This window comes from Pelodiscus sinensis, chromosome 14, assembly GCF_049634645.1.
Source record: "Pelodiscus sinensis isolate JC-2024 chromosome 14, ASM4963464v1, whole genome shotgun sequence".
Taxonomy (NCBI): domain Eukaryota; kingdom Metazoa; phylum Chordata; order Testudines; family Trionychidae; genus Pelodiscus; species Pelodiscus sinensis.
In genome coordinates this window covers 3012126-3039716 of record NC_134724.1, presented here as the reverse complement: position 1 = coordinate 3039716, position 27591 = coordinate 3012126, and the positions used below count along the sequence as shown (strand labels likewise).

Here is a 27591-nt window from a genome sequence, read left to right as displayed (position 1 = left end):
ACATTGTCATGTGGCTGATATTTGAGGGGTGTGTGTGTGTTAAAATAAGGGGCCGTGTCAGAAAAAATATTGAAAGGGAGGGAGGCAGATCTATGGATCACTATACGTTGCAAAGAAACCCACATGGCCTCAGGTTTGGCTGAATAAGAGGAATTACTTCCGGCCAAAATGTTCACATTTTTGGTTTTTTCCCCCCCAACTTTTTGATGAAAACATGCATTTCTTTTCAAAGGGGATGGAATCAAAATGCATTCTGTCCCCCCACAATAAAAAGTGTGAAAGAAGGGAAATTTCCACCAGTAGTTAAAATGCTGAGTTTTGAACTGATCTGTGGGAAAATTGTGGTTGGATACAGGAACTGAGATGCTTTCTATTCAAAAAACCATTTTTCGTTGGAAAAAACCTCCCCCGTGTCCTCCCAAGTCCTCCTTACACGTAAGCGATAAGGAATTGGAAGACCTTGAGTGCGGCTGGTCTTTATCCATCCCACTGAGATTTTCAAAGCAGTGTGAAGGAGCTCTGGAAGCCAGGCGTTTCTGGCATGTGAGGTTACATGCAGCATTGTGTGCAGGGCATAAAAACGCGCTCCTCGTGAACATTATAGGACTCTCTGGGCAGGGGGTGTCCTCTCACCTGTCTGTATGAGCACGAGGAAGCTGTAGGTGGTTTGTGAAGAAAAACCTGACGATTGCACACTGAACAAGTAGGGATGAGGGCCCCCCCCCCCAAAACCGTGTCTGTGCTTCAATCGCAACTCAATCGGGGGCCTAGGAACAAAATATTTGCTTCGTCACCATGTTTCCTATCAGTGGTGAAGAAGGGATCTAGTTAGGCAACGGGCCACTTCCTATTGCTGCAAATTCGTCCCCAGGCGTGGTTGTACAATGCAGATCGGCCCTTCTATTCTTTTAGGCCAAAGATCTTAGGATCATAAAAAGGCTGGAAGAGAAAAGGTCTGTTGTCCGGTCCCCAGAACTGAGACAGATCTAAATATCATCCGAGAGACATCCCTCACAGGTGTTTGCCCTCACCTGCTCTTAAAAAGCTCCAATGGTGGCAACTCCACACCCTCTCTAGGTAATTTGTTCCAGTGTTACCCACCCTGATGGATTTCATAATACTCAGCCTAAACCACCCTTGCTGCTGTTTAAGCCCATTGCTTCTTATCCTAGCCTCAGAGGTTGACAAGAACACGTTTTCTTCCTCCTCTTTGGAACCATCTTTTACGTACCTGAAAGCTGCTATCACATCCGCTCAGTTTTCTCTTCTCCAGACTAAACCAACCTATTTTTTTTCAGACTTTCCTCTTGCATCATGTTTTCTAGCCCTTTCGTCATTGTTCTTGCTCTTCTCTGGACTGTCTACACTTTTCCCAAGGTGTGGTACCTAGAACCGGACACACTACTCCAGTGAGGTCTTTTCAGTATTGAGCGGAAGAATTACTCCTCGTGTCTGGCTCACAACACGCCTGCCCGATGTTCACTTTTTTGGCAACAGTGGACTCGGGTTTCATTTGTGATCCACTGTGACCCCCAAATTGTTTTCTGCAGGGCTTCTTCCTAGGCAGTCATTGCATCCATGGAGTATTTGTGCACTGGAGTATTCCTCCCTCTGCGGAGTACTTTGCCTCCGTCCTTTTGGAATGTCAACCAAATTATTCCAGACCATTTCTCCGGTTTGTTGAGACCACTTTTAATTTGAATCCTGTTGTGCAAAGTGCTTGTAAGTTCTCCCAGAGCGGTAGCGTCTGTAAACTTTGTACTCTCTATGCCGCTATCTATTTATGATACTGGATAGAACCAGACCTAGGACTGACCCCTACTGGATCTCTCAATATGTCCTCCCAACTTGATTGTGAACCACTGGTAAATTCTCTGTGTGTTGTTCCCCACCAGTTGAGCACCAAGCTCCCATCAAGAACAGTACTGGTTCAATGCCTACGTCTAGCTATACACAAATGCTTTTATTTTGGGGGCTGTTTTGCGGAGAACGCTTTGTTCACACGTGGGTTGTGCCACACTAGGGTTTATACAATGTGACGGAGATACATGACAATGATTTAGCCAAAGAATACCAGGAGGGAAAAAACCAGCATTAGCTGAAAAAGATCCCGCACACGTTTTGCATTAAGGGTGCACTACCTGAGTATTGGAGAATTGGTGAACTGTGTTACAAAGGACATAAGAAGCTATGGACATCAGACTGAATGTAGCATGCAAAAATAACAGAGGGACATGGGTTAAGTACAGATTGAACCTCTCTGGTTCGGCACCCTTGGGATCTGACTGGTGTCGAGCCAGATAATTTGCCAGACCACAGGCGGTCAATATTGTCTAGCAGCATTACCAACACGTCCACTGTTTCCTGGGCTCTGAGAAGACATTTAGGGCTAAATAACACAGAACACTAAGAGCCAGGACCAGTGGCTGTAAACAAACTTTATGAAACCACAGGAAACGTGGTCGCACCCATACGTGGACAACCGGCTAGCTACAATCATGCCGGACCATGGAAGTTTCTGGACCAGAGAGGTTCAACCTGCCTATTATACATTTACATGGACACTTTCCACTCAAGGGATCATTGTGCTTGACAAGCTGCCAAATTCAACTGAAAGTCTGGTAGCCGGCGACCAGGTTGTTTTGAAAGGAAATGCAGGCCCAGGGAGCTGTTGAGTACAAGAACTGACTCTGGCATCTCTGATTCTTGCAGGCTTGCCCGCTGACCATGGGAGTGATCTGCATGTCGCCCAGCCAGCAAAATGAGTTTTCCCTTCCGCTTTGTGGAGCGAGGAGGCTGCCGAGTGAGACCCTTTGGGCTTGATCCTGTGTGGCGCGGAACCTGCCACCTGTTGCTACCAGTGGACGCGGAGGGCGCTTGGAGCCTGGCAGGACTGGTGAGCCCCGTCCCGTGCTTCCAGGCGGGGGAACATGCCAAAGGATTGGCAGATACACACTGAAGTCATTGTCAGCTGCAGGTAGGTTAAAACCAGAGCAGGGCTGGGGCATTGGCTGGATTTTGTTGAAGGCGTCCAGCAAGAGACACCAGCCTGTGTCAATCCTGTAGAACTGGAAAGCAAGGAAACTAAGGCAGGAGTGTGGGTGGGAGGGGAGATTAAAAGGAGCCCTATCCTAGCCCTGGCTATATTGGGCCTGTCCCCTAGTGATACCCACTGGCTAAATCCTCACCGACGGCCGGACTGGGTCAGACCAAAGGTCCATCTAGCCCAGTATCCTCTCTGCCGACATTGGCCAATGCCAGGTGCCCCGGCGGGAGTGAACACACCAGATAATCATCGAGTGATCTGTCCTCCATTTCCAGACTCCGATGAACAGAGACTAGGGATACCAATCGTACCCATCCTGGCTAATAAGTACTGAGGGACCTAACCTCCATGAATGCATCTAGCTCTTTTTTGAACCCTAAGTCCTGGTCTCCACACCATCCTCTGGCAAGGAGTTCCACAGGTTGACTGTGTGCTGCATGAAGAAATGCTTCCTTTTGTTTATTTTAAACCTGCTACCTACTGATCAGTTGTGGCGTTGGACAGCTTAGAGAGGGCTACGGTGCAGGCGTCTCCTCAAACCTGGTACCATTTTTACTGCCTTCCTATCAGCACGGAACAGCTGAGGGGCACCCCCCAAACAAACAGAGGGGGAGGGGAGTGGACAGAATCTTGCTGCAGCACCAGCCACAGTAGCAGACAGAGCCTGCATCCCCCTCTGCTCTCCTATGGGGGACGTCAGGGTCCAGGAGGGAGCTGGGAAAGAGATGGCTCCAGATACCAGCTCCCGCCCTGCCTGGCTGGGGAGGGTCTGCTCACTCCTCCTTGCCCCTCATTGCTGTGGTGTTTGAAGGTCTCCCTAGACCCCTGACCACTTTCTCCACCTCCCCAGCCATCCACCAGGGTCTGGTACTGTGCCCCGTTCATGTTAACTCAAACTGAAACGAGCCATCGCTGCACTAGTCACTTACACGCTCCCCAGCTGCCGCCGCGCAGAGACGCCCCCGAGGAGAACGGGGAACCAAAGAGCAACGCGTCTGGTGGCTCGCTGGGTTTCGGACCCCAGATGCCCAGCACAAGGCTAGGATCTAAGGGACAGTCCCCCCCTTCTGCCTTTGCTTCCTGGATCCTGCTGCCATGCATGGTGACTCTCCCAGGCTCGCTTTTTCATCCTGCCTGCTCCTCCTCCGCCTTTCTCATGGGGTTGGGCTTGCGGGTCAGTGTCGCTGACGTTGCCAGGGCTCTGGGCCCCGGTGTAAGTGGCGCTCCTAGGGGAAGCCCGTATTCCAGGCTGGAGCAGCAGCCGCCAAGTGTAGGCTGCTGTGCTCCTGCCCCAAGAGGCCCCCTACACGAGGTCTTTGCCTCGTTCGGGAGCAGATGACTTTTGCCCACAACGATCCAGGCGAGATCAGGGATCGCCAGTGGGCCAGGCCCGGAGGATGAGCTGCACTGGGAAGTCATTGCATGCCATGTTCCAGAGGTCCCCCGCGTTGGGCTCAGAAGGGAAAGGCTGGGAACTGCTCCACCGTCGGCTACATGGGGATGAAGTTTTACAGGACAACACAACTACAGGCCGAAGCCCCGCTGCATCCGTCGGGTCCTGGCTTGCCTCTGGCAGGCTTCCCTCGAAGGTCAGCTCCGCGCCTGCACTGCACCCAGACCAGAACACGCAAGGCGGCAGCTTTGGAAAGTAACTGACACGGCAGACGTACCACGGCCAAACCCCTTCCCCCAGGTCGGGGCAGCGTACAGCCGGGTTCCAGCTACCGGGGCAGTAACGGATCCGAGACACAGCCACGGTCGGAAAAGCTAGAGATCTGTCCGCACACCACCCCCCTTAAGCCCCGGTCCCTGCCGGCTGGAGATTGCTCAGGTGTAAGGTATAAAAGGCCCACGGCTCGGGAATGTAAATGACGCCGGGATACTTCTTCCTGAGGATCTTGTCGTTCCACAGCCAAACCACCCAGGCGCCGATGAAGAGCAGCGTAAGCATGAAGGAGTAGAAGAGGAAGAGTCCGTTGCTGTCCAAGACCAGCCCTTTCCGTTTCTGATGCATCACTAAGGCCATCATGGCAAAGAAAGTAAAAATGTAGAGGATGAAAATCTGCCCTTCCGTCACGAGATACCTACAAGGCAAAAATATTGTTTAGTGCAGTGGTCCCCAACGCAGTGTCCGTGGGGGCCAGGGCACCCGCCGGGGCATTTACATGCGCCCGCCAAGTGCTCGGGGCTGGCCCCGCCCCCAGGCGCACGGCACATGGGGAGCGCTGGCCTCGGGCGCACGGCTACGGGGGGCGCTAGCCGAATGGGCTGCCCTGCACCTGGACGCATGGCTATGGGGGGCACTGGCCTCAGGTGTGCGGTGAATTGGTAGCCCCGCCCCCAGATGCGCAGCGCATGGGGTCATCGCCCCCGGGAACGCGGCACATGCACGACCCTGTCCCTGGGCGCCATGCAGCTCCAAAAGGTTGGGGGCCACTGGTTTAGTGCCTCGGGGACCACGTAGCAATAACAATGCTTAGCACGTCTCCAGCTATGGGGAGACCCCACTCGGGACTTACAGCGGGACCTGCGCAGCTACCTGTCTCGTATCTTTGGGAAACTTTTCCCTTCCCAACCCTACTCCTTCTGGGGAGTGACTGGAGTTATTGACAAATGCAGAGGGGGAATCCGAGGCGGGGGCTGAGGGATTCCCCCGGAGGAAAGCCAGTATTTCTGGCTCCTCACCTCGTGCTCCGATCACTGCCTCATGCCTATGCCTATGGGTTTCATACATGAACAGATGTTTTCAACCCAACATTCCTCATGCAGCCATTGCAGCGCCAGGAATTTGAGAGTCATTGACTGTCATTGGCCAAGGCGAGGGAGAGTCCGAACGTGTAATACTCAAAGGTGAAGTTCGAAAACTCTCTCTACCGTGGGCGTCTTTGTCCAGCCAGGGTGAAACTTCGCTGCAGGGCTGTGTCTTGGCGTTAGGCAAGTGTGAAAATGTCAACTAGATGTTAAATCAGTTAATGGGCATCACAAGTAACTCAACCTTTGAACCCTTGGGCTGGAAGGGGCCTCAGGAGTCATCGAGTCCAGCTCCCTGCCCAAAGCAGGACCAACCCAACTCAACCATCCCAGCCAGGGCTGTGTCAAGCTGGGACTTGAACACCTCTAGGGATGGAGATTCCAGCCCCTCCCTAGGGAACCTATCCCAGGGGTGTGGGCCCACCACCCCTAGGGAGCCCTGCCCCGCCCCCAGTGCGCATGCACAGCCCAGGCTCCGCCCCCGGGGCGCACGGCGCATGCGCTGCCCAGTCTCTGCTGCTGGCGCACGGCGCCTGGCCGTGCAGGGCTCTGCAGCCGTGGGGGGAAGGGCGCTGTTGGCCGGCACCGTGGGGATGCGGGGGGGCTGGCACTGGCGCTGTGGGAGCCGGGTGCATGGCGCCTGATGGCAGCTATAAGGGACACCACACGCCCCTTACACCTGCCATCAAGCGCCCCCATCAGTTGGCACCCCAGGCAGCTGCCCAGCTCGTCCGGCCCTGATCCCAGAGCTTCCCCACCCGCCTAGGGAAACAGTTTTTCCTTGTAGCTAACCTAGACCTCCCCCACTGTAACTTGAGCTCATTGCTCCTTGTTCTGCCCCCGTCACTACTGAGAACAGCCTCTCTCCAGCCTCTCTGGAACCCCCTTTCAGGAAGTTGAAGGCTGCTCTCAAATCCCCCCCTCACTCTGCTCTTCTGCAGACTAATGCCTTCGCCCATCTTGTTCAGAATGTGACCTGAACGCTGGCAATCAACCGTCCCACCGGGCTGGATTCTAGCTTCAAAATGGCAGATGCATGAGGGTGAAATACCCAGGCCATAGCTGACTGGCCAGGAGGGTCATAGGACACTCTCCATCTGGCACTTGTCTGGACTAAGGAAACTGGCACCAGCGTAACTGCTGTAATAACCTCTCCTAACGCAGAGCGTTTTTCATCAGTAGATCGAAGTGCGTTACAAAGGCGATCCCACTGACCCCATTTTACATGTGGGGAAACTGAGGCACGGAGCTAGGGTATGTCTCCACTTGCACCCTATTTCGAAATAGGGATGCAAATGCAGACATTCGAAATTGCAAATGAAGCCGGGATTTAAATATCCCGCGCTTCATTTGCATAATCGCATTATGGCGCTATTTCGCGTTGGCGCTACTTCGACTGAACAGACGCTGTGTAGACACAGTTATTTCGAGAGAAAACCCTTCTTTCGAAATAAATGTTAAACCTCATTGTACGAGGAATAAGAGTTATTTCGAGAGAAGGGTTTTCTCTCAAAGTAACTCTTATTCCTCGTACAATGAGGTTTAACAGTTATTTCGATAGAAGGGTTTTCTCTCGAAATAACCGCGTCTACACAGCGTCTGTTCATTTGAAATACAGCTAACTCGAAATAGCACCATCACGCGATTATGCAAATGAAGCGTGGGATATTTAAATCCCAGCTTCATTTGCAATTTTAAATATCTGCATTTGCATCCCTATTTCGAAATAGGATGCAAGTGTAGACATACCCCTGGAAAACGACTTGACCAAGGTCCCAGCCAGTCAGTAGCAGAGCTGGGCATAGAAGGTCTCTAGAGTCCCAGTCTTTCTTACTCCCCTAGGCACCGGTGCTTACACACTAAGGCGGTCACTCCAACGCAGACCTTTAATATGGATCTGCCGCTCCCATGCAAACAGATCTCGCTCCAGGGCAGTTTGGCAGTGCGGACCATAGAAGTGCACCAGACTTACACTGGTGCATCACGTATACATGGAGGTTTGCACTGCTGGGGTCTCATCAGTGCAAAGTCCCCAAGAGAGACAGGGCTTCCAGAGAGGCCCGGGTCTTCAGAAGGAGAATTTTGTGTGTTAAAATGAGTGGCTGGGACTTTTCGGGCATGCTCTAAATCCCGCTCTTTTTGTAATTTATCTTGCGCCGCATCTCTCTTAGCTCGGCACGCCTGTTTCGTGGGGGGAACGGGCACGCTGCTATGTAAAATGATCCAGGGGAGACTTAAGAGATGCCAGCAAAGGGAATCAGGACAACGGGAAACTAACTAACTGGAGGCTTTACAGAACAGCTATTGATGAATAGATCACAATGGGACAGGCAGGCCAGAGACAAACCAGAATGATAAAATGGGTTACGGCTTACAGAGATCTGAACCAAAAAGGGAACCAGGAGGAGGGCGAAGCGGAGGAATTAAGCTCCCTCTGGCTTTTAAATCTCTCCCTTTCCTAAACACACAGCCGAAAATGAATTGCGTAACTTCAAGCTGATGTGGTTAAAGGGAATTAGAACGGGGGTTGCTGAGAGTTGGCTGAATCATTAAGCTGATTTGACTATCAAAAATTAATTTAGTGTATGAAACAGTCTCGGCAGGGGGCAGAGCGGTGGCTAAGAGGGAACATAATCTCTGAAGACAACTGACAAGCTGCTTGGCAGCCATCAGGGAAAGCATTTGGAAAGAGAATAATGAAAATGGGAAATAAATAAGCTCTCTCTCCTGAGGTTATTCGGACCTTCAGAGGAAGCGAAGGAGGCTGCGGAGAAGAGCGGCACGCAGAGGAGGAGGTTTTCCGTCTATTAAAAAGCCGAGATGCCTGATCACGGGGGCTTTCCAGTCCTACAGATAACGTACCCTCCGGGTGACTGGCACGGGAAAGGTGAAAATTCCCGGAGGGTGCACGGAACGCACTGTGCTCCTGGCTCTCCGCAGTGCGGAACACCCAAAGGCGAGCGACATGGGGGTGGGGGTGCTAGCCCCCACCTTCCCAAGCAGCCAGCCTGGCCCTGCCCAGACTCTGCCCCCAGAATGCCTACTGGGAGTGGAGAGACTGGGGCACCCCACTTCCCTGTGCTCTCAGGCTGGGGAGACTCGGGGCATGCACCGCCCCACCTCCCTGTGATGCTGGGGGGCGGGGCCTGACCAGAAGGGGCGGGGCTAGGGGCTTGCCTGCCCCAGCCCTACCTTCACCCACCGCCCATCTGGAGAGCGCATAGTATCTCGCTTGACGACTCCTCAGAGAGGCAAGATGGTGCTGTGGTTTCCATGCCAACCTGGCAGGTTTACCACGAATGGTGGAGGCTGGAATCGGCGGCTGAGCCACAAGTCGGGGGTGGCAAGAGGGCACGTCTCCGGGTACCGGAGCAAGTCCCCCAGCCTGCCGGGGCAGATCTGTGCGAGAGGGGCATGAGCGAGTGCACTAAAAACAGTGGCGTGGATGTTCCCAGTTGGGCGGGTGCTCAGACTTTCCAGCCTACTACATGCCCCAAAGGCTTTCCAGCCTGGGCTGGCACGGCCATGGCCTGGCTCGCGTGCTCCTTGGGGGCTCTGCTGGCATGGGTGTGCCTCGCTGGGCTGTGAGGCTGCCTTTCCAGGACGCCCAAGTGACGCCACCAGCTGCCCCGTAGGAAGGCGAGAGAATTTGACCCTCCGCTTGCTGCAGAGCAAAAGCTCTGCTGCAGAAAGCAGGCCGGGGAGGCGGAGTCGTTTGTTTAGGCTCCGCCCGCCAGCAACGCCAACTCTCCCAGGGAAAGAATCTGACTGTCTCCACCACACCCTCCATTTGCTTTTCCCACCAGAAAGCTGGGCTCCCCGAGGCCCTGTGTAACCCTGCCAGCCTGCCTCCCGCCCTGCCCTGGGCCACCTCTCGGCCTCAGCGCCACGTCGATTCGTCCCTTTGGCCTTGTAGAAGCTGTAGAAACCATTTTCATATACAAGATGGCTTCTAGCTACATAACAAACCATTTCAGCTTCTCTCTCAAGCACGGAGACCAGAGTGAACTTTCTATCACCCCGTGTGCCAGGCCAAGACAGATGTGCTATTGGAATGTGTTAATTGGGCTGGTTTAGACAGGAGAGGTGCTCCCTCGTACCTGTCCGCCATCTTGTTGATAAGGCTTTATTTTTCCTAGCTTAATTGATGACTTCTGTAATTGGATGCCCTGACGTCAGGCTGTTTGGTCAAGGGTATAAAGATACTAGGATTGATTGTATTAGCAGCCTTACTGGGCCCGGCTTTACTGGGACCACGTTTGGCTCATGCTGTGCTTTATTAATTAATAAAGCTGTTTGGTAGCTGCCTAAACAGAGAGGAGCATTTTTTTTTTTTTTTTTTGCTTCAACAGGCTCCTCGCGGAGGTTCCTAATGTCGGTACCAAGGGTGGCTTCCTGGGTGTTCGCGATGCCCGTTCCCCGCCGACCCCCAAATTGCAGACACACGGTGATGGCTTTTGCTCAGAAGCCTGCTTCTAGCTTGCGCTGTAGGGGCGAGAGGCTCTGTCTCGCTGTGTCTGTGTGCAGGGCCTTGCACGGCCGGCAGCACAACCTCCTGGGCCGTGCGGTTGTGCTGAAGCAGGCGGAGACGAGTTGCATGAAAACGCTGGCTCCTACTGAACTACCAGGTAGATGAAAACAACCTCCACTGCTGAGGAACTTGCTGGTTCGGTTGCTATAGGCTGCCCCCTACCTTTCCCATACGGTGAAGCAGTTTGGCCTGAAAACACGTAACCAGGTGATGGGCAGCCGAGGCTACTGAGTGGGCCGCGGGAGTGGCCCTTTATCTCAGTGGACCGCGAGACTGAGACGTGGTCTCCGTGGGACGGAGTAGCTGCGCTTGGGGGCCTAGAATGTGTGGGCTGTGCCGACTGATCGGTAGCAGAGGGAGCGTCACGGCTCTCACGGTCAATGTCCAATCAGCATGCACCTGACTTCACGTGCGTGTCACCCTGGTTCTACCGGTAGGAAAAAACCGACGTGGAGGAGAACAGGCAGAATCTGACAACCCCATGTGTAGGCAACGGTCTACAAAATGGCGTGAGCCACACACACAACCCCAATGGGCTGTATGCGGCCTTCGGGCCATAGGTTGCCTATCGCTGGCGTAACGGCACCACCATAAGCGTCAGGGAGGAGTTGGATGTTTTGGTAGCTGGGGACTGGGCAAGAGTGGAGGGTTTGGAATGGTGGACAAGCACACGGAGTGGACGTCTTTTGCTGAAATGATACGCACATGCCATCGTTAGGTTCCAGAGGTAACGGCCTCTAAGAAGGGCAGGTCGTGCTACAGCAGCACTGGGACCCTGCAGGTTGTGCTGCCGTGATAGCAGGAGCGAGTAAAATGTACTTTATTGTGGGCAGGACTGTCTGTCGGGGACCTCCCTCCCTGGACTGCAAAAATGTGTGGCAAAATGCTCAATCTCTCCTCCGTTTGAATCTCGGCAGCGTCAAGCAAGATTTTCTTTTTAAAGTAAAGGTTTTAATACTTAAATTTCAGCCAGAGATAGAACATAAGAACGGCCAGATGGGGTCAGACCAAAGGTCCATGCAGCCCAGTGTCCTGTCTGCCGACAGTGGCCAATGCCAGATACCCCAGAGGGAGGGAACACAACAGGGAATCCTCATGTGATCCCTCCCCTGTCACCCACCTCCAGACAAACAGAGGCCAGGGACACCATTCCTACCCAGCCTGGCTAATAGCCATTGATGGACCTCACCTCCGTGACTCTATCTAGCTCTTTTTTGAAACCTGTTAAAGTCCTGGCCTTCACCACATCCTCTGGCAAGGAGTTCCACAGATTGTGTGCTGAGTGAAGAAAAACTTCCTTTGGCTTGTTTAAAACCGGCTACCTATTAAATTTCATTTGGTGACCCCTAGTACTTTTATTGCAGGGAAGAAGTAGGGGACAGGGATAGCTCAGTGGTTTGAGCATTAGCCTGCCAAACCCAGGGTTGTGAGTTCAATCCTTGCAGAGGCTATTTGGGGCAAAAATTTGTCAGGGTGCTTGGTCCTGCTGTAAAGGCAGGGGACTAGACTTCATGACCCTTCTAGTTCTAGGAGATAGGCAATCTCCATTCATTTAATTTAAGTAAATAATTTTTCCTTATTCACTTTTCCCACACCAGTCATGATTTGATAGACCTCTATCATACCCCCCTTAGTCTCCTCTTCTTATAACAAGGGGTAAAAGTATTTTTTTACATGATTCAAGCAATATTTGTCTTGTTCTTTTCGTGGCAAAATCTGGGTCTGCATTCAGAATGGCTATGTCTAGACTACAAGCCTCTTTCGAAAGAGCGCGTCTAGACTGCATGCAGAACTTTCGAAAAAGCAAGCCGCTTTTTCGAAAGAAAGCACCCAGTGAGTCTGGATGCTCTCTTTCTAAAAAGCCTGTTTGCTTTCAAGAACGCCTTCTTTCGAAAGAGCACTTTCGAAAGAAGGCGTTCTTCCTCGTGGAATTAGGTTTACCAGTGTCGAAAGAAAAGCCGCATTCTTTCGATTTAATTTCGAAAGAACGCAGCTGCAGTCTAGACGCAGGTGAAGTTTTTTCGAAAAAACCCGAGTCTGGACACAGCCTTTGTGTGAATCATCTGTTAACCCACCCTACTGTTTTATAAATACCCCGGGGAAATCTCTCTCTTTTGCAGATGGGAGTGGGCTAAAAATGCCCAAAGCAAAGCGGGAGCAGGTGAGTCTGGAACTCAACCAGTCCCACCCAGGGCCCTAGTGCACCATACAGGGGTGTGGGGACTCGGGCAGAAGACCGGAAATTATGTTTAGACTTTGGAGCAGATGGGCAGTAGATTTTATGGAAATAGTTCCCCGGTGCATCCAGGGGAGCTCTCGCTACTGGAGTGCCAGTTACCGTACCAGCCAGGTTCCCTTTAATTCCCTGAGCCATCTAGTAAGTTGCGGCGTCATTCAAACACCCACTACTTTTCTGTGCCTTCCCTGCACCTCTGCTCGCTTACCAGTAATAAAGGCTGCTGGGCCCCACGAGCAGCCATGCGGCAAAGGGCATTCGGCTCTCCTCTTTCGCGGGTGTGAAGCAGCCGGTGAAATAGATGAATAGGATGAGGAAGAAAGGAATATACCTGTGGCAGGAGGAGAAAGTTGGGTCAGGCCGTGAAAATCCCATTCCGGCACCTCAGCCCCAGACTCAGGATGATGCCCCAGCAGGCCTGCCGGCGGGGTGGGGGGCAACGGGAGTAACGGCCCCAGGGCCTGGCCTTTCAAAGGGGCCGCCGCTGTTGCTACTATGGCCCCAGAAAAGCGTCCGTGCCAATCTAGACGCTCTTTTCCGCAAATGCTTTGAACGGAAAACTTTTCCGTTAAAAGCATTTGCGGAAAAGCCTGCCAGTGTAGACGTAACCTTGGTGAATAGAAGGTTCTGCAGGTTGGACCTCCCTAGTCCGGCACCCTGAGTGGTCCCGAACAAGGGAATTTGCCGGACCAGGGGAGGTCAGGCCTCTGGGTTCTCCTGGGCTCCCCTCTTGGTCACCGATATGGAGAACTCGGAGGCCTGACCTCCTCTGGCCCACCTGCCTGGCTCTGCTGCCCCCAGCCTGCTCCCGGGGCTCTGCTCCCTGCCCCCACCCCTGCACGGCGTGACAGCTGCTCCTGGCCACTTTGCACTGTGTGGGGCAGCGGCTGCTCCCGGGACTCCCTGCTCTTGGCTACGTGCAGGGCAGTAGCTGGTGCTGGCCACCTGGCCCCAGGATAGCAGCTGCTCCTGGGGCTCCCTGCCTCCGGCCCCCATGGGGCAGCGGCTCTCCCGGGCTCCTCTGCCCCTGCGGGCTGCCACCCACCAGACCGGGTCCACTCCCAGCCGTTCTCAACGTCTGTGGCTGGGGCACTCTGGTCTAGCAGCATCTGTGGTCCTGCCGGACCATGGATGTCACTGGACCAGAGTCCCGGACGAGAGAGGTTCAACCTGCAGTGGTTATGGTGGCTACAGAGCCAGCTACAATGTGTTGTGACCTGGAGGATTTTGTGGCATTGCCATGGCACTCCGAAGACAGCAAGAGCCCTGTCTCCCCCCCCCCCCCATGCCAGGGCTAGTCCTAGCGATACTCTGCAGCCCTCTCTTCGGTCTGTGCCCATGGGAACGGAAACAACCGACTGGAGAGTGCCTGGGGGCCAGCCCGCCCAGGGAGAGATCACAGCAGTGTCACATGGCACGAGAGATGGGAAATGGCTTCAGGAAAATGGGGGTTTCGCTAATGAACGGACCAGCAGGGGGCGTCCCGCTGGAGGACAGATGTCGATGGGTTCGTGCCTTCAGGGGCTGCAGAAGGTTTTATCGTAGACGGTGACGGGGATTCACTACCCGGTTCTGGACCAGCAGGGCTTGATGTCATGTGGGCGGAGGAAGTCCCGCCCCCTAGATGCACTGGGCATGCTCCAAGGGCTGGGGTAGTTTAAAAGGGAGCAGCTCAGACTGGGTTGGACTCCGGAGAGGAAGGACCAGCTACAGGAGCTCCTGCAGAAACCCAATCAGAGACCCTGACGACGGGAGCAGGAGATCCGGGAGACGACATTGAGCCTCCGGAGCCGGTGGAAGCTCAGGAGGAGACGGGTGCTATGGAACCGGAGGTCTCGGTGACTACATGGATCACCGCAATGCCGGATTGGGTAGGAAGTGACTCAGGGAGGGTGCACGAATGGTATCTCCCACAGAGAGAGTTCAGAGTGTTGCAAAGTGAGCGAGTGGCAGCTCACTCCCCCACTGATGGGGCCCTGGGTCAGGGCCCCCCTTCTGGCATTGCTGCCTCAAATCCCTGAGACGCTAGTCATAAGGCTGCACCTTGAACCCTAGGGCTGCGTCATTGACTCTAGCTATTAGGATATGCTGCCTGGCTGGCTTGGGCTTGTGGGGCTCAGCCCATTGTGCTGCTTCATTGCTGTGTAGATACCCAGACTTGAGCCTGGGCTCTATGACCTTGTCTTTACTCAGCGGAAGATCGATGCTGCTGCGATCAATCTTCCAGAGTTTGATTTAGCAGGTCTAGTTAAGACTCGCTAAATCAAACTCCGAGGGTGCCCCCGCCGGCGACTGGTACTCCTGCTTCTGCAAGGAGTAAGAGAAGCCAACGGGAGCGTTTCCTCCCATCAGCCTCCTGCTGTGGGGACACCAGGGAAACCCAAAACAAGGTCCATCAACTCCAGCTATTTACTTAATGAAGCTAAAGTTGTGGATCTTGATTGGACTTTCCCTTTCAGGGTAGACCTGGTCTAAGACACTCCCACCTCAAGGCCGGGCTCTACCGGATGTCTACACTGCAATTAACCGGCCCGAGCCCTGAGAGCTGGAGTCAGCTGGCTCAGTGCAGTCGTAGGTCTCTGACTGCTGTGTAGACGTGCCCCGGACGGACAGGCGCTGAGCAGAAGCTCATTAAAAGGGGGAAAAGATGAGACCCGGAGCCTGGCCTGTGCTCCTCATCTAAGAGCCCTCTGAGAGCGCGTCCTTTCTAGATAACAGCATGGCTCTGAACACAGCCCGCCGGCTGGCAGTCGCAGCGAGCGGTCCGGACGTGCGGGCAGAGGAAGGACAGAGACGGGAGAGTGAAAATGGCAGGGACTTTCTCAACAGCGATGACATGCTAACGCAGGGCCGGGCGAGATGTGGTCGGGGGGGCGGATCCGGCCTGCAGACTGTGTCGAGCCACTTTCTATTCATATCCTGCTGCTGTGACACCGAATTTCCAGCTGGTGGCTCAGGCAGCAGGATCCTATTTAAATGGCTCACGGTTCCCAGGTGCGGCACTACCCTGGCAGGGGCCGGAGCCGCGAGCCCTTTAAATAGCCTGGGCGGTTGCTAGGCAACGCAGTAGCGGCGTGGCTGGGAGCCACGGGCCTTTTGTTGTGTTTTTACTTCAAAGCCTCCAGCCCTAGACAACTCTGGCGGGAGCCTAGTCCTCAGGCCCCGCCCCTTCCACCTCAGGCCCCGCCCCTTCCACCTCAGGCCCCGCCCCTTCCACCTCAGGCCCCGCCCCTCCCACCTCAGGCCACGCCCCTTCTGAAGAAGAGGGGGTTGAAGCCAGCCCACACTTTTTCCAGGGGCTGTGGTGGTGAAGCCGGCCTGTGACCAATACCAATGTTCATTAAGGGACCTCCTGCAAAAATGATCACCCACCCCTGTGCGAATGGCACTTGCTATGGCAATGTACCCTAACCAGGAACTCGTTAAGCGTGTGCTTTATTCTGTGGGCACGGCTAGCTGCAAACAGAACAGATTTCCCTGCAGCCACCGGACTTGCTGCCCGTCGCTTACCACATGGAGTGCCCCAGGTATTCGTCGTAGTAGTACAGCAGCTCGAAGGAATCAATCTGCAACGGGACGAAGCCGGGTTAACGGGGCGTGCCGGGGCGGCGCCGCAGCATCCCGAAACGGGCCGTTGGAAACCAGTGCTGCCGCCACCCCTCAGCGGCCTTACCAGCGTCTCCGGCTTCAGGTTTTTGATGATGGGGTTCTCTCTCACCGACAGGTGGTGCTGGTACCCGCTGAACATCAAGCGGTGGTTGACGGAGTCGCCCACCAGATGGATGCTGGCTCCCATGACGAACACGATGATGCTGACGTAGACGACTGATCGGGGCAGGGTCTTGGGGGATCGTTCAATGAGCTGCAAGTCAAGGGGCTGGTTAATGGCATCGGAACCAAGAGGGGCGAGGTAGAAGCAGAGGGGAGGTCACACACAATGGAGTCTAGCCACTGTAAAAGGCCAACTTTACGTCCGTCTGTCGGTCCCCTCCCCAGCCTCCCTCCGAAAAAATCAACCCCAACAAGCAAGTTGTCTATGCAGTGCTGCAATCTGGAGGTCGCCTTAGTGGATCAGAGCCAAAAATGATGAGGGGGCTGGAGCGCAGGACCAATGAGGAGAGGCTGAGGGATTTGGGCTTATTTAGTCTGCAGAAGAGAAGAGTGAGGGGGGATTTCATAGAATCATAGGACTGGAAGGGACCTCGAGAGGTCATCGAGTCCAGCCCCCTGCCCTCAAGGCAGGACCAAGCTCCGTCTACACCATCCCTGACAGATGTCTATCTAACCTGTTCTTAAATATCTCCAGAGAGGGAGATTCCACCACCTCCCTTGGCAATTTATTCCAATATTTGACCACCCTGACAGTTAGGAATTTTTTCCTAATGTCCAATCTAAACCTCCCCTGCTGCACTTTAAGCCCATTACTCCTTGTCCTGTCCTCAGAAACCAAGAGGAACAAATTTTCTCCTTCCTCCTTGTGACACCCCTTTAGATATTTGAAAACCGCTATCATGTCCCCCCTTAATCTTCTTTTTTCCAAACTAAACAAGCCCAGTTCATGAAGCCTGGCTTCATAGGTCATGTTCTCTAAACCTTTAATCATTCTTGTCGCTCTTCTCTGGACCCTTTCCAATTTCTCCACATCTTTCTTGAAATGTGGCGCCCAGAACTGGACACCGTACTCCAGCTAAGGTCATTTTGAATTATGTCCCTATCCTCCAAAGAAGTTGCAACCCCACCCAGTTTGGTATCATCTGCAAACTTAATAAGCGTACTCTCTATCCCAATATCTACATCATTGATGAAGATATTGAACAGTACGGGTCCCAAAACAGACCCTTGAGAAACCAGCCATCAACTTCCAGAAGGCGGGGGGGCAGGGGGAGGTTCCAAAGAGGATGGAGAGAAGCTGTTCTCAGTGGTGGCAAATGACAGAACAAGGAGCAATGGTCTCAAGTTACAGTGGGGGAGGTCTAGGTTAAATATTAGGAAAAACTATTTCACTAGGAGGGTGGTGAAGCACTGGGACGGATTCCCTAGGGAGGGGGTGGAATCTCCATCCCTAGAGGTGTTTAAGTCCCAGCTTGACACAGCCTTGGCTGGGATGATTGAGTTGGGGTTGGTCCTGTTTTGGGCAGGGGGCTGCACTCGATGACTCCAACTCTATCGTCCAACTCTATCATTCTATGACCGTCCAGCTGAGTATCCTGTCAGATGCCCCCCTCATGCATTCCTTGCGCCTTCTGCTCAGCAACGCTAGAATCTCCTATCCAAAGGAGAAACTGTCCCCTGCCACATAGGGATGCAGACGGCTCAGAGGACCAAAGAAACTGGCAGTATTGATTTTTTTTTTCCCCCTCCTACCAACATTGTAAATAAATCACCTAATTTTCAGCCTCAAACCTGAGCATGTGTCCTTAACGGTACCCGCCTTGTGACAGTCAATGCTCCAAAATATTACACAAAGCAGCTGATGTATGCATCAGCCCTGATGAAAAGCATGAGTCCTTCGGGGGGGGGGGGGGGGGGGAGGAAATGTGGTTCCTGCTCCGAGCAGCATGCTGATTCTGTCTCTTTGTGCCCTCCAGTGGGGAGTGGCCCCACCAGCAGCGCTCTGCGTTACCGCAGGATGCTTAAATCGGGGCTACTCAATACGCCGCCCGTGGGCCGCGTGCAGCCTGCGGTGCGGTTTGGGTTTACACAAGGCTCAACACGCGGCCCGCGGGTGGGATCCTTTGAACGTGGCCTCCACTGGGAACACGCTTCACAACGGCGAGTCAACATAAGGGTCTTCTGTTGAGATGCGTTTGAGAAGTTAAATTCCTGGACTGGCATTGCTCATTAAAAGTGCTGTCGTATAGGTGGAAATCGGTTAGCTGTTGCATTTTATTAATATCAGCAGAACTGACTTACATGGGGCTTGCGTGTTGTGTCGTCTTGCCTTAATCTTTGTAGTCATGCCCATCAGTGTGAAAGAAGGTATTTGCATATATTTGCATCTATATTTGCATGTATATGCATCCACGCTTAAGTTGCCGCTCTCACCATGTGCTGTGAGTATCACCGTGTCCCCCAGGGCTTCCAAAGTTGAGTAGCCCTACTCTAAATCCTCCTTAAATTAGTGCAGGTGTCCGCTGGACTGTGTTCATTTTTCTCTGTACTTCAGGTTATTTCTTGTCTCTGACGGCGAAGTGTTGTTTGCTCGGCACTCGCATAAGGGTAAAATCAAAGTGCCGTATCCAACTGCTTGGTGTGTTCAATAACCCTTTGCCACCGGCTGACAAGACGAGCTTGCTGGGCGAAATTCTCCTCTGTGTAGGAATCTGCCCATGATCATTTACGGAGCTTCCTCCAATCCCTACAGCACAACTCAGTTGCTAGCATCTTGTACAAGCCCTCTGCCCACCGGTGAATGTCGTCCCCAAAAGGACAACTCAGGAACAGAGATGTCAAAGCAGCCCCAAAGTCCTGAATTTGATCATCAGGGGTTTCTACAACTGGGGGAGGTGTCTAGACCTACCGGCTGAATGGGAGTGGCGATGCGTCGGGAGATGAGTCAAGGCCCTAAGGGGCAACACTGGTGTGACTGCAAATCTGATTGGCTTTGGGTACAATTTCTCCTCCCGCCTGAAAGCCTCGTAGGCTTCTCTTGTACTGGTGGAAGAGCGAAACTCCCAACAAAGGTCAACTCCCAAGCCTAGTCTGGGAAAGGGACTCGGCTCTTTGACGAGCATGTGTCACACTGAAACCCAGCTGGTCAGCTCCGGATGAGGCTGGCGGTGTTCTCCTTCCTCACCTGGAACATCAGCTAGAACGCGCTTCTGCCTGCCCTGTTCTCGGCTGTCCTAAGTAAGCGACTTGGCAGAAGTTTTTCAATAGATTGTCTTGTTTTCAAGGCTCAGCGTCCCATTGATATTTTTACAACAACTTTATGAAGCTCGGAAAAGAGGCATTTAGAGATGAGCAACACGAACAGGAGCCAAGAAAAACTCTTCTGTCTGAAGAGATCTGGAACAGATAGGGGCTGTAATGTAGAAGACAAATGTGAGAAGACGTGTAAAAGCTACGCTAAATAATGAATGGCCTAGAGCCCTTCGGCTGGGCATTCCTATTCGTCCTTTCATACAATTCCCGAAGGAAATCCAATTAAATTGAAAGGCCAGAAAGCTATACCTGATGAAAGGAAATGGTCTTTCACCTAATGTACTGATACCTCAAGCTGCTCTCTGCCACAAGATACCATGGCAGCCAACAGCTGGGTGTCCGGCTGGTGAGTCTTGCCCACATGCTCAGGGTTCAGCTGATCGTCATATTTGGGGTCGGGAAGGAATTTTCCTCCAGGGTAGATTGGCAGAGGCCCTGGAGGTTTTTCGCTTTCCTCTGTAGCATGGGGTACAGATCACAGCTGGAGGACTCTCTGCATCTTGGGGTCTTCAAAGTATTTGAAGGCTTCAATATCTGAGATCTAGGTGAGAGGGTTATTCTAGGAGAGGTGGGTGAGATTCTGTGGGCTGCACTGTGCAGGGGGTCAGACTAGATGATCATAATGGTCCCTTCTGACCTTAAAGTCTATGAGTCTATGAGCTTACCAAGATTCAGAAAGTGTCAGGGCATCATTGGAGTGGATAACACATAGATCCAAGGTAAGGATCTGCCCCCCAAAAAAGGGATAAACCCCTCGCGCCAGGACAGAATTCAATTTCTAACTAAGAAGAGCAGGCAAGAAATGTTCAGAGTTGCTCGCTGCAGGACTTCGTGCATGTTCTGAATGGGAGAAGGTTTCGGAGAGAAGCTCTTTGCTGTAACGGACGAGGACCTACAATCCAGTGGCTGGAAGCAAAAGTTAGAAAAGTTCAGGCTGGAGCTAAGATGCAAACCTCTCCCCGTCTGTGAGATTAACCACTGGAGCACAGCTGCTGGGCATGCGGGTTCTCCATCCCCTGGAATCTTAACTCAAGACGGGAGGCCTTGCTGTCACTCAGACGTTATTGGCCCAGTGCAGAAATTGCTGGCTGAAATGCTCGGGCTTGTGTTACGAGGAAGACAGACTAGAGCTAATCCAATGGTCCCTTTTAGCCTTACATCTATGAAACCTTCCACTCAAGTTCTGATTTTGATCGCTGCTAGTGACAGGTTCCTGAACTCAGTGGGATCATGGATCTGACCCAGCGCAGCACTTGGTACATCCCTATGAATAGGTGGAGGAGAAACCAATCTGAAGTTCATGCAAGGAAGGGAAATGAATAAGAATGGGAAGTACTATTCCTTCCTCTCCCCTCCCCCCACAGTGATGATCAAATCTCTCCTCATTGGCCCAGGGTTTGGACAAGAAGTTTCTGACCCATCTGCTAAAAATGTTTCAAGCTGCAGCAGGTCGGAAGACAAGGGAACGTTACAGATCCATCAGCCGAGCTAACCTCTTGCTCTTTAAAAGCTGCCATTTTCTCCCCATGCGCATTTCTGGAATAGAATCATAAAACACTAGAACTGGAAGGGACCTCGAGAGGTCATCAAGTCCAGCCTCCTTCCCTCACGGCAGGACCAAACACCAGCAATAGCTCTACCCCGGGTAGAACTGGATGTCTGAAATTGACACACGTTCTCCTGCAGCAACGCCTGCTGTGTTTGCGAGCTTTGCCCGGAGTCCCAGTGTGCTAAATGGCCAACGTTTCATAACCGTAAGGGCCGTGATTGGAGGGTTACCTTTAAAAGAAGAAACGGCGTGATGACATTGTATGCCATATGGAAATAATCTCCTGCACTCGGTTTGTTTAATGGAAACCACTCCAAAGGCAGAATAATCTGGGGAGAGAAGAAAAAACAAAACATCAGCAGGCCTTCGAACGCCTCGCCTGTAGGCACAGCCGGCAACGGAGTTCAACGCGAGTATTGCATTGCACTGATAGCTCATCCGCACATCTGCAGTCCCAAGTGACTGGCTGAATGTTTAGTGATTGCAAGAACGAGAATGAGTTTTGGTCAGCAGTCCCGGCCCGGTGGTTTGGGTTAGGTCTGTTAGCCGACCGGCTGGCTTGGCTTTGCCGAGCTGTTGTTAAAACAAACCCAGTTGACGCAATTTCCCAGAGACTTTTTCCGATTTATATGCAGGCTCCAGAAAACTGGAACGTTCGGGTGAGAGGAGAACACACTGCTCTTTCTCCTCCTAATCTTTGTGCTCCTGCAACGGAGCCAAACGCCAGCGCTGTTAATTTGAGCGGTTGGCTAAGAACCTCGTTCCAAATCCATTGCTTATTCAATACACTCTGCAGGCTTCCTGGATCTGACACTTTGGTCAACTTCGATCATGTAGCCCGACCACAAAAACAAACGTTACCGTTGGAAATGGGAAACTCTTCAGCCATCATACGTGGGCTGTTTGCTCTAAGACAAGGCAGCACCAGGAGGCGAGCACAGTGTATTGCAAATGCGTGACTGATGCTGCCAGCCACTCGCTTCCATTTGGAGGCAGGGAAGCTGGTAGGGAGACCAAACCCACCTTCCGAGGTTTGTGCTCTGCCAAAAAAGCAGCCGGGCTAACACCAGTCATTGAAACTGCAGTAATGGGGAGCAGGTTTAAAACTAATAAAAGAAAGTTCTTCACACATCGTGTAGTTAACCTGTGGAACTCCTTGCCAGAGGAGGCTGTGAAGGCTAGGACTATAATAGAGTTTAAAGAGAAGCTAGATAATTTCATGGAGGTTAGGTCCATAAAAGGCTATTAGCCAGGGGATAAAATGGTGTCCCTGGCCTCTGTCTGTCAGAGGCTGGAGAAGGATGGCAGGAAACAAATTGCTTGATCATTGTCTTCGGTCCACCCTCTCTGGGGCACCTGGTGCTGGCCACTGTCGGCAGACAGGATACTGGGTTAGATGGACCTTTGGTCTGACCCAGTATGGCCGTTCTTATGTAATACTGGGAGCATGCAGATGGCAGTACCTCCTGGAGAGCAGAGAAGATGCAAATTAAGTTGTTCAAAAGTAGGCTCGAGAGCAGGGTCCTCCCCCTTCTTTCTGCTCCCGCCCCCCCACCTGTTTCCTGCAGATAAAAGCCAGGGCTGGCATTAGGGGGTAGCAAGCTGGCTGTGCAATTTCCCAGGGTCCCCTCAAAGCTACACAGATCATGCTTCTGCTCTAGCCCCGGATGGAGGGGCGTCAGCCCAGGGGCTACTGCTTTCTGCCCCAGCTCCCGGCAAGACTAACGATAGCCCTGCTTGGCCGCCCTCCTGAAACCTGCTCGTGACAGGGCTCCGGACCCCTGGCTGCGAACGGCTGATCTAGACCTTCGGGTTCCAGAGCACAGGGATCGTTCTCTGCTTCGCAAATGTAGCGCCGCTCGATTCCCCCACCCCTCCTGGTACGGCTCCAAGTCGCTTCCGTCTACATCTGCCCCGCCCCGGCATTGCCCTCCGCTGATTCGCCAGCCCGTGCCGTCCTACTCACCATCGCGATCGGCCGCCCAAAGTCCAGCACCCAGTTCTGCAGGGTGAAGTAGAACCACAGGTCGAAGTGAAACTGAGACGTCTTCAAGGTGTCTTCGCCCTTGGCTGACCCATGCCTGTGAATGAGAAGAGAGAGACCAGTTCAGCCCTGTGGGCAGCCGGAAGGTCTTTCGCTTGACAGCGATGGGAGGAAAATACTCTTTGGTCCTGCACTTTAACCAGGCTCCTTTTTAGGAAGATACAAACGTGCAGCGGAAGACCAGGCCAGGGCCCCTGGTGCGCTGTAACCGTGTCCTCTGTGGTGTTTCTATCTGGAGAAGTAGGCACAGAAAGCTCCCATTCGAGCTAGCCAAGTCGGTCAACGCGTGGGGAGGTGGAGACCCCCACCCCAGGGGGCCCCAGAACCTGGTGGGCAGGGCTCTCCCTTAGGGAGATCTAGCCCATGACCTACGAGGAGAGGCTGAGGGATTTGGGCTTATTTAGTCTGCAGAAGAGAAGAGTGAGGGGGGGTTCAACGCCCTGAAGGGAGGTTCCAAAGAGGATGGAGAGAGGCTGTGACAGATGGCAGAACAAGGAGCAATGGTCTCAAGTTGCAGTGGGGGAGGTCTAGGTTGGAGATTAGGAAAAACGATTTCCCTAGGCAGGTAGGGAAGCACTGGGCTGGGTTCCTTGGGGAGGAGCTGGAATCGCCATCCTTACAGGTGTTTAACTCCCGGCTTGACAGAGCCCTGGCTGGGTTGATTTAGTTGGGATTGGTCCTGCTTTGGGCAGGGGGCTGGACTTGATGACTCCTGAGGTCTCTTCCAGCCCTGGGATTCTAGTAGGCAGGCCAAGAATTTGAACGTGGATCTCCCATATGCCAGCGAAGAGCCTACCTATTGGGTACTCAAGCCAGGAATGGTTGAGCGTGCTCAGTTTGCTCCCTGTCTGTCTGTCTTGTGCCATGTGCTCTGAGCGCGCCCGTCACAGCAGGGCAACACCTGAGTTGAGGTTCTGGCTGCCACGAAGGAGTGAGAGCTCCAAGCAGCTTGCGGGATGGGGGAAGATCAGGAGGCTTTGCAATGCCCACCAACAGAAACCTAAGTGCCTCAGGGATTGTAGCCTAGCTGAGCCGTGGTGCCCAATTGTCCGACGTAAGTACCTGGATATCTTTGTCTCTCTTGCCCCAACAAACAACAGATCACTGGAGACGCTGAGCCTGGGATCCAGGTTTATGGAGCCTGACTTCGGTGCTCTTTCCCCGGCATCCCACTACTCTTACGCTTCACTGTGCAGCAACACGGCTGTGGTGAACCGCACTCCGAGGAGTAAAGAACAAGCAAAGGTTAAAGCCCTCGGCTGACAGGCCGTGCGAAATGCAAAGCGCTAGTCACCGAACGCAATGCTGCGCCGGTAAAACAAAATTATGCTGGCTAAAAATAAGCAGCTATGCAGGGTGTGGGGCACGTTGATTCTAAGTGTTGAACTACACAACTACACAAGAACGGCCAGGCTGGGTCAGACCAAAGGTCCATCTAGCCCAGAATGCTGTCTGCCCAGGGTGGCCAATGCCAGGAGCCCCAAATTAATTCCCAAGCTGTTTGCTATGTTGGATATTAGGGATGTTAAATATCGGTTAATTGACTAGTCGATTAACCCCATGAATTCTTACGTTATTTGTCTATTCTATAGTCCTCCGGGGTGGGGCTGGCAGCCAGTGCACTCCAGCCCCACTCCCACGGAGCCCCCTGCCATTCCACGCTGCTGCTTCTGTATCCGCTATAGACTACCTGGGATCAGAGGCAGCAGTGTGGGGTGCCAGGTGGCAGCTGGTCCGTGAGGGGAGCCAGTTTCAAAACCAGCTCCTTTCAGACCGGCTGCCTGTTGCCCCACGCTGCTGCCTCTGATAGAGAGGCAGCAGCGCAAGGTGGCAGTAGCCCCTGTCTGAGCTCCTGGACCCCAGTGCGAGCCAGAACTGAGCTGGATTGCCTGCCTGCCTGGCTCCTAAAAGACTTTAAATGCAGAGCCACAGTGGGGGCAAGCTGGAATTGAGCCAGGCTGCTGGCCAGCCTGCTAAAAAATGTACTGGCAAGAGGGAAATGCAGGTAGTCTATAGCATTAATCGATAAGCTTTTGCTAATCGGTTAATCGACTATACTATTACATCCCTACTGGATATTGCTAGAAAAAAAAGTTAAATGTAGCTAAACCTTCTGGCTTGTTTAATTAGTTAACTGGGTTTAGAATTGGTCACCCAAGTATTCAGTTCAGAAAGCTGCAGTAAGAGAAATGTAAAGTTACTAGTTGCCCCTGAGTGTTATTTTCTTATTTTATATTACATAATACTTGCCTTTTATTTTGGAACATTATGACCACAGTTCATAGGTGAATTCCATAATTCTTTTTTTTTTGGTAATTTAATTTAAATCACTGACTTTTTTTTTTAATGGTGATTTCAATCAATCCGCCTCATGGTGACGTAATGGGAGTCTTCGCCTTGCCTACGACAGCTGCACCATGCCTTTGTGCGGCGAGAGGTAAATAGCAGCCCTACTGTAAGATCACTGGTGTGAAACCTATTACCCTGGAGCCCGGTTTGAGAGCTCAAATGCTGAAATATTATCTTGTGTTGGAAGCGTCCGCCGCAGCTGGCCCGCTCGCAATGGAGACGTGTTGGCATGGTCTAACCAAGCTACGCTATGGGCCGAATGATGGTCTTAGAAAAGAAAGCTACCATTACAAAATCGTTCTCTGCCCTGGGGTTGCCAGTGGTCTTGGGAGACCTTGGACTTGTCTACACTCGAACGACAGCCATGAGGATGCCACTGCAGCTGACAGGAGGGGGGGTCCCTGCAGCCGGCCTGGGGGGGGACCTGTGAGAACTGGAGAAATGAGTCAGGCCTGGGGCTGTACAGGGAGTACTACAGAGTCCGTAACTGGGTGGAGCTGAGCAAGAGTGAACAGGACCTTGCTTTATCCTAGCTTTGCCCAAAGCCCGTGGCACGGAGCCACACCACAGCCTGAAGGGACACCTGCAGGAGCGTAAGGAGGCAAATAGCACTATTCAAACGAGATGGTTCTCCCCCCCCCCCCATCTCCCCGGGGCGCACGGCCGGTCCCCCCCCCATCTCCCCGGGGCGCACGGCCGGTCTCCCCCACATCTCCCCTGGGCGCACGGCCGGTCCCCCCCCCCATCTCTCCAGGGCGCACGGCCGGTCTCCCCCCCCCAAACTCCCCGGGGCGCACGGCCGGTCTCCCCCCCCATCTCCCCGGGGCGCACGGCCGGTCTCCCCCCCCAAACTCCCCGGGGCGCACGGGCGGTCTCCCCCCCCATCTCCCCGGGGCGCACGGCCGGTCTCCCCCCCCATCTCCCCGGGGCGGACGGCCGGTCCCCCCCCCCCCATCTCCCCGGGGCGCACGGCCGGTCTCCCCCCCATCTCCCCGGGGCGCACGGCCGGTCTCCCCCCCCCAAACTCCCCGGGGCGCACGGCCGGTCTCCCCCCCATCTCCCCGGGGCGCACGGCCGGTCCCCCCCATCTCCCCTGGGCGCACAGCCGGTCCCCCCCCCCATCTCCCCGGGGCGCACGGCCGGTCTCCCCCCCCCATCTCCCCGGGGCGCACGGCCGGTCTCCCCCCCCATCTCCCCGGGGCGCACGGCCGGTCTCCCCCCCCATCTCACCGGAGCGCACGGCCGGTCCCCCCCCCATCTCCCCGGGGCGCACGGCCGGTCCCCCCCATCTCTCCAGGGCGCACGGCCGGTCCCCCCCATCTCTCCAGGGCGCACGGCCGCTCCCCCCCCATCTCCCCGGGGCGCACGGCCGGTCCCCCCATCTCACCGGAGCGCACGGCCGGTCCCCCCCCATCTCTCCAGGGCGCACGGCCGGTCCCCCCATCTCTCCAGGGCGCACGGCCGGTCCCCCCCCCCATCTCTCCAGGGCGCACGGCCGGTCCCCCCCCCATCTCCCCGGGGCGCACGGCCGGTCCCCCCCATCTCTCCAGGGCGCACGGCCGGTCCCCCCCATCTCTCCAGGGCGCACGGCCGCTCCCCCCCATCTCTCCGGGGCGCACGGCCGGTCCCCCCCCATCTCCCCGGGGCGCACGGCCGGTCCCCCCATCTCACCGGAGCGCACGGCCGGTCCCCCCCCCATCTCTCCAGGGCGCACGGCCGGTCCCCCCCCATCTCCCCAGGGCGCACGGCCGGTCCCCCCCCCATCTCCCCAGGGCGCACGGCCGGTCCCCCCCCATCTCCCCGGGGCGCACGGCCGGTCCCCCCATCTCTCCGGGGCGCACGGCCGGTCCCCCCCCATCTCCCCAGGGCGCACGGCCGGTCCCCCCCCATCTCCCCAGGGCGCACGGCCGGTCCCCCCCCATCTCCCCAGGGCGCACGGCCGGTCCCCCCCCCATCTCCCCAGGGCGCACGGCCGGGCGGCCCGGGGAACGCGCTCACCTGCCCGGGTAGAAGGACCCGCCCGGCTGCTGCGAACCCGGGGCCGCCGGCGGGAACTGCCGCCTCCTCGCCGAGCCCTGCATGTGCCCGTCCGGCCCGGCTCGCCGAGCAGCCAGGGGCTCCGTGCGCCCGGCGGCGGCTGCTTCCCCGCTCGGCCCCGGCC

The 27591-nt window shown here is 54.4% G+C and overlaps 2 protein-coding genes across 2 annotated transcripts in view; one reads left to right on the top strand and one right to left on the bottom strand.

The window, feature by feature from the left end:
- Positions 1 to 27591, top strand: part of FEM1B (fem-1 homolog B) — a 52610-nt gene that overhangs the window by 9657 nt on the left and 15362 nt on the right. Inside the window, exon 2 of the mRNA XM_075896848.1 lies at positions 2713 to 2977. Within this exon, the coding sequence (XP_075752963.1) occupies positions 2931 to 2977 (47 nt within the window). The 5' untranslated portion in view covers positions 2713 to 2930. The remainder of the gene's footprint in view (positions 1 to 2712; positions 2978 to 27591) is intronic.
- On the bottom strand, positions 1943 to 27591 carry CLN6 (CLN6 transmembrane ER protein). The gene is made up of 7 exons (XM_075896849.1): positions 27429 to 27591; positions 23004 to 23118; positions 21268 to 21366; positions 16238 to 16426; positions 16075 to 16130; positions 12773 to 12895; positions 1943 to 5130 (listed from the first exon to the last, which is right to left on the bottom strand). The coding sequence occupies exons 1-7, from the start codon at positions 27509 to 27511 to the stop codon at positions 4842 to 4844; spliced, it is 954 nt and encodes a 317-aa protein (XP_075752964.1). The 5' UTR covers positions 27512 to 27591; the 3' UTR covers positions 1943 to 4841.

Excerpts from the sequence above, each read along its gene's own strand:
- CLN6 (XM_075896849.1), bottom strand. The coding sequence starts at position 27,511 with ATGCAGGGCTCGGCGAGGAGGCGGCAGTTCCCGCCGGCGGCCCCGGGT. Across the intron at positions 23,119-27,428 it reads GGGTCCTTCTACCCGGGCAG|GCATGGGTCAGCCAAGGGCG; the intron begins GTGAGCGCGTTC and ends TCTCATTCACAG. Across the intron at positions 21,367-23,003 it reads TTGGGCGGCCGATCGCGATG|ATTATTCTGCCTTTGGAGTG; the intron begins GTGAGTAGGACG and ends TTCTCTCCCCAG.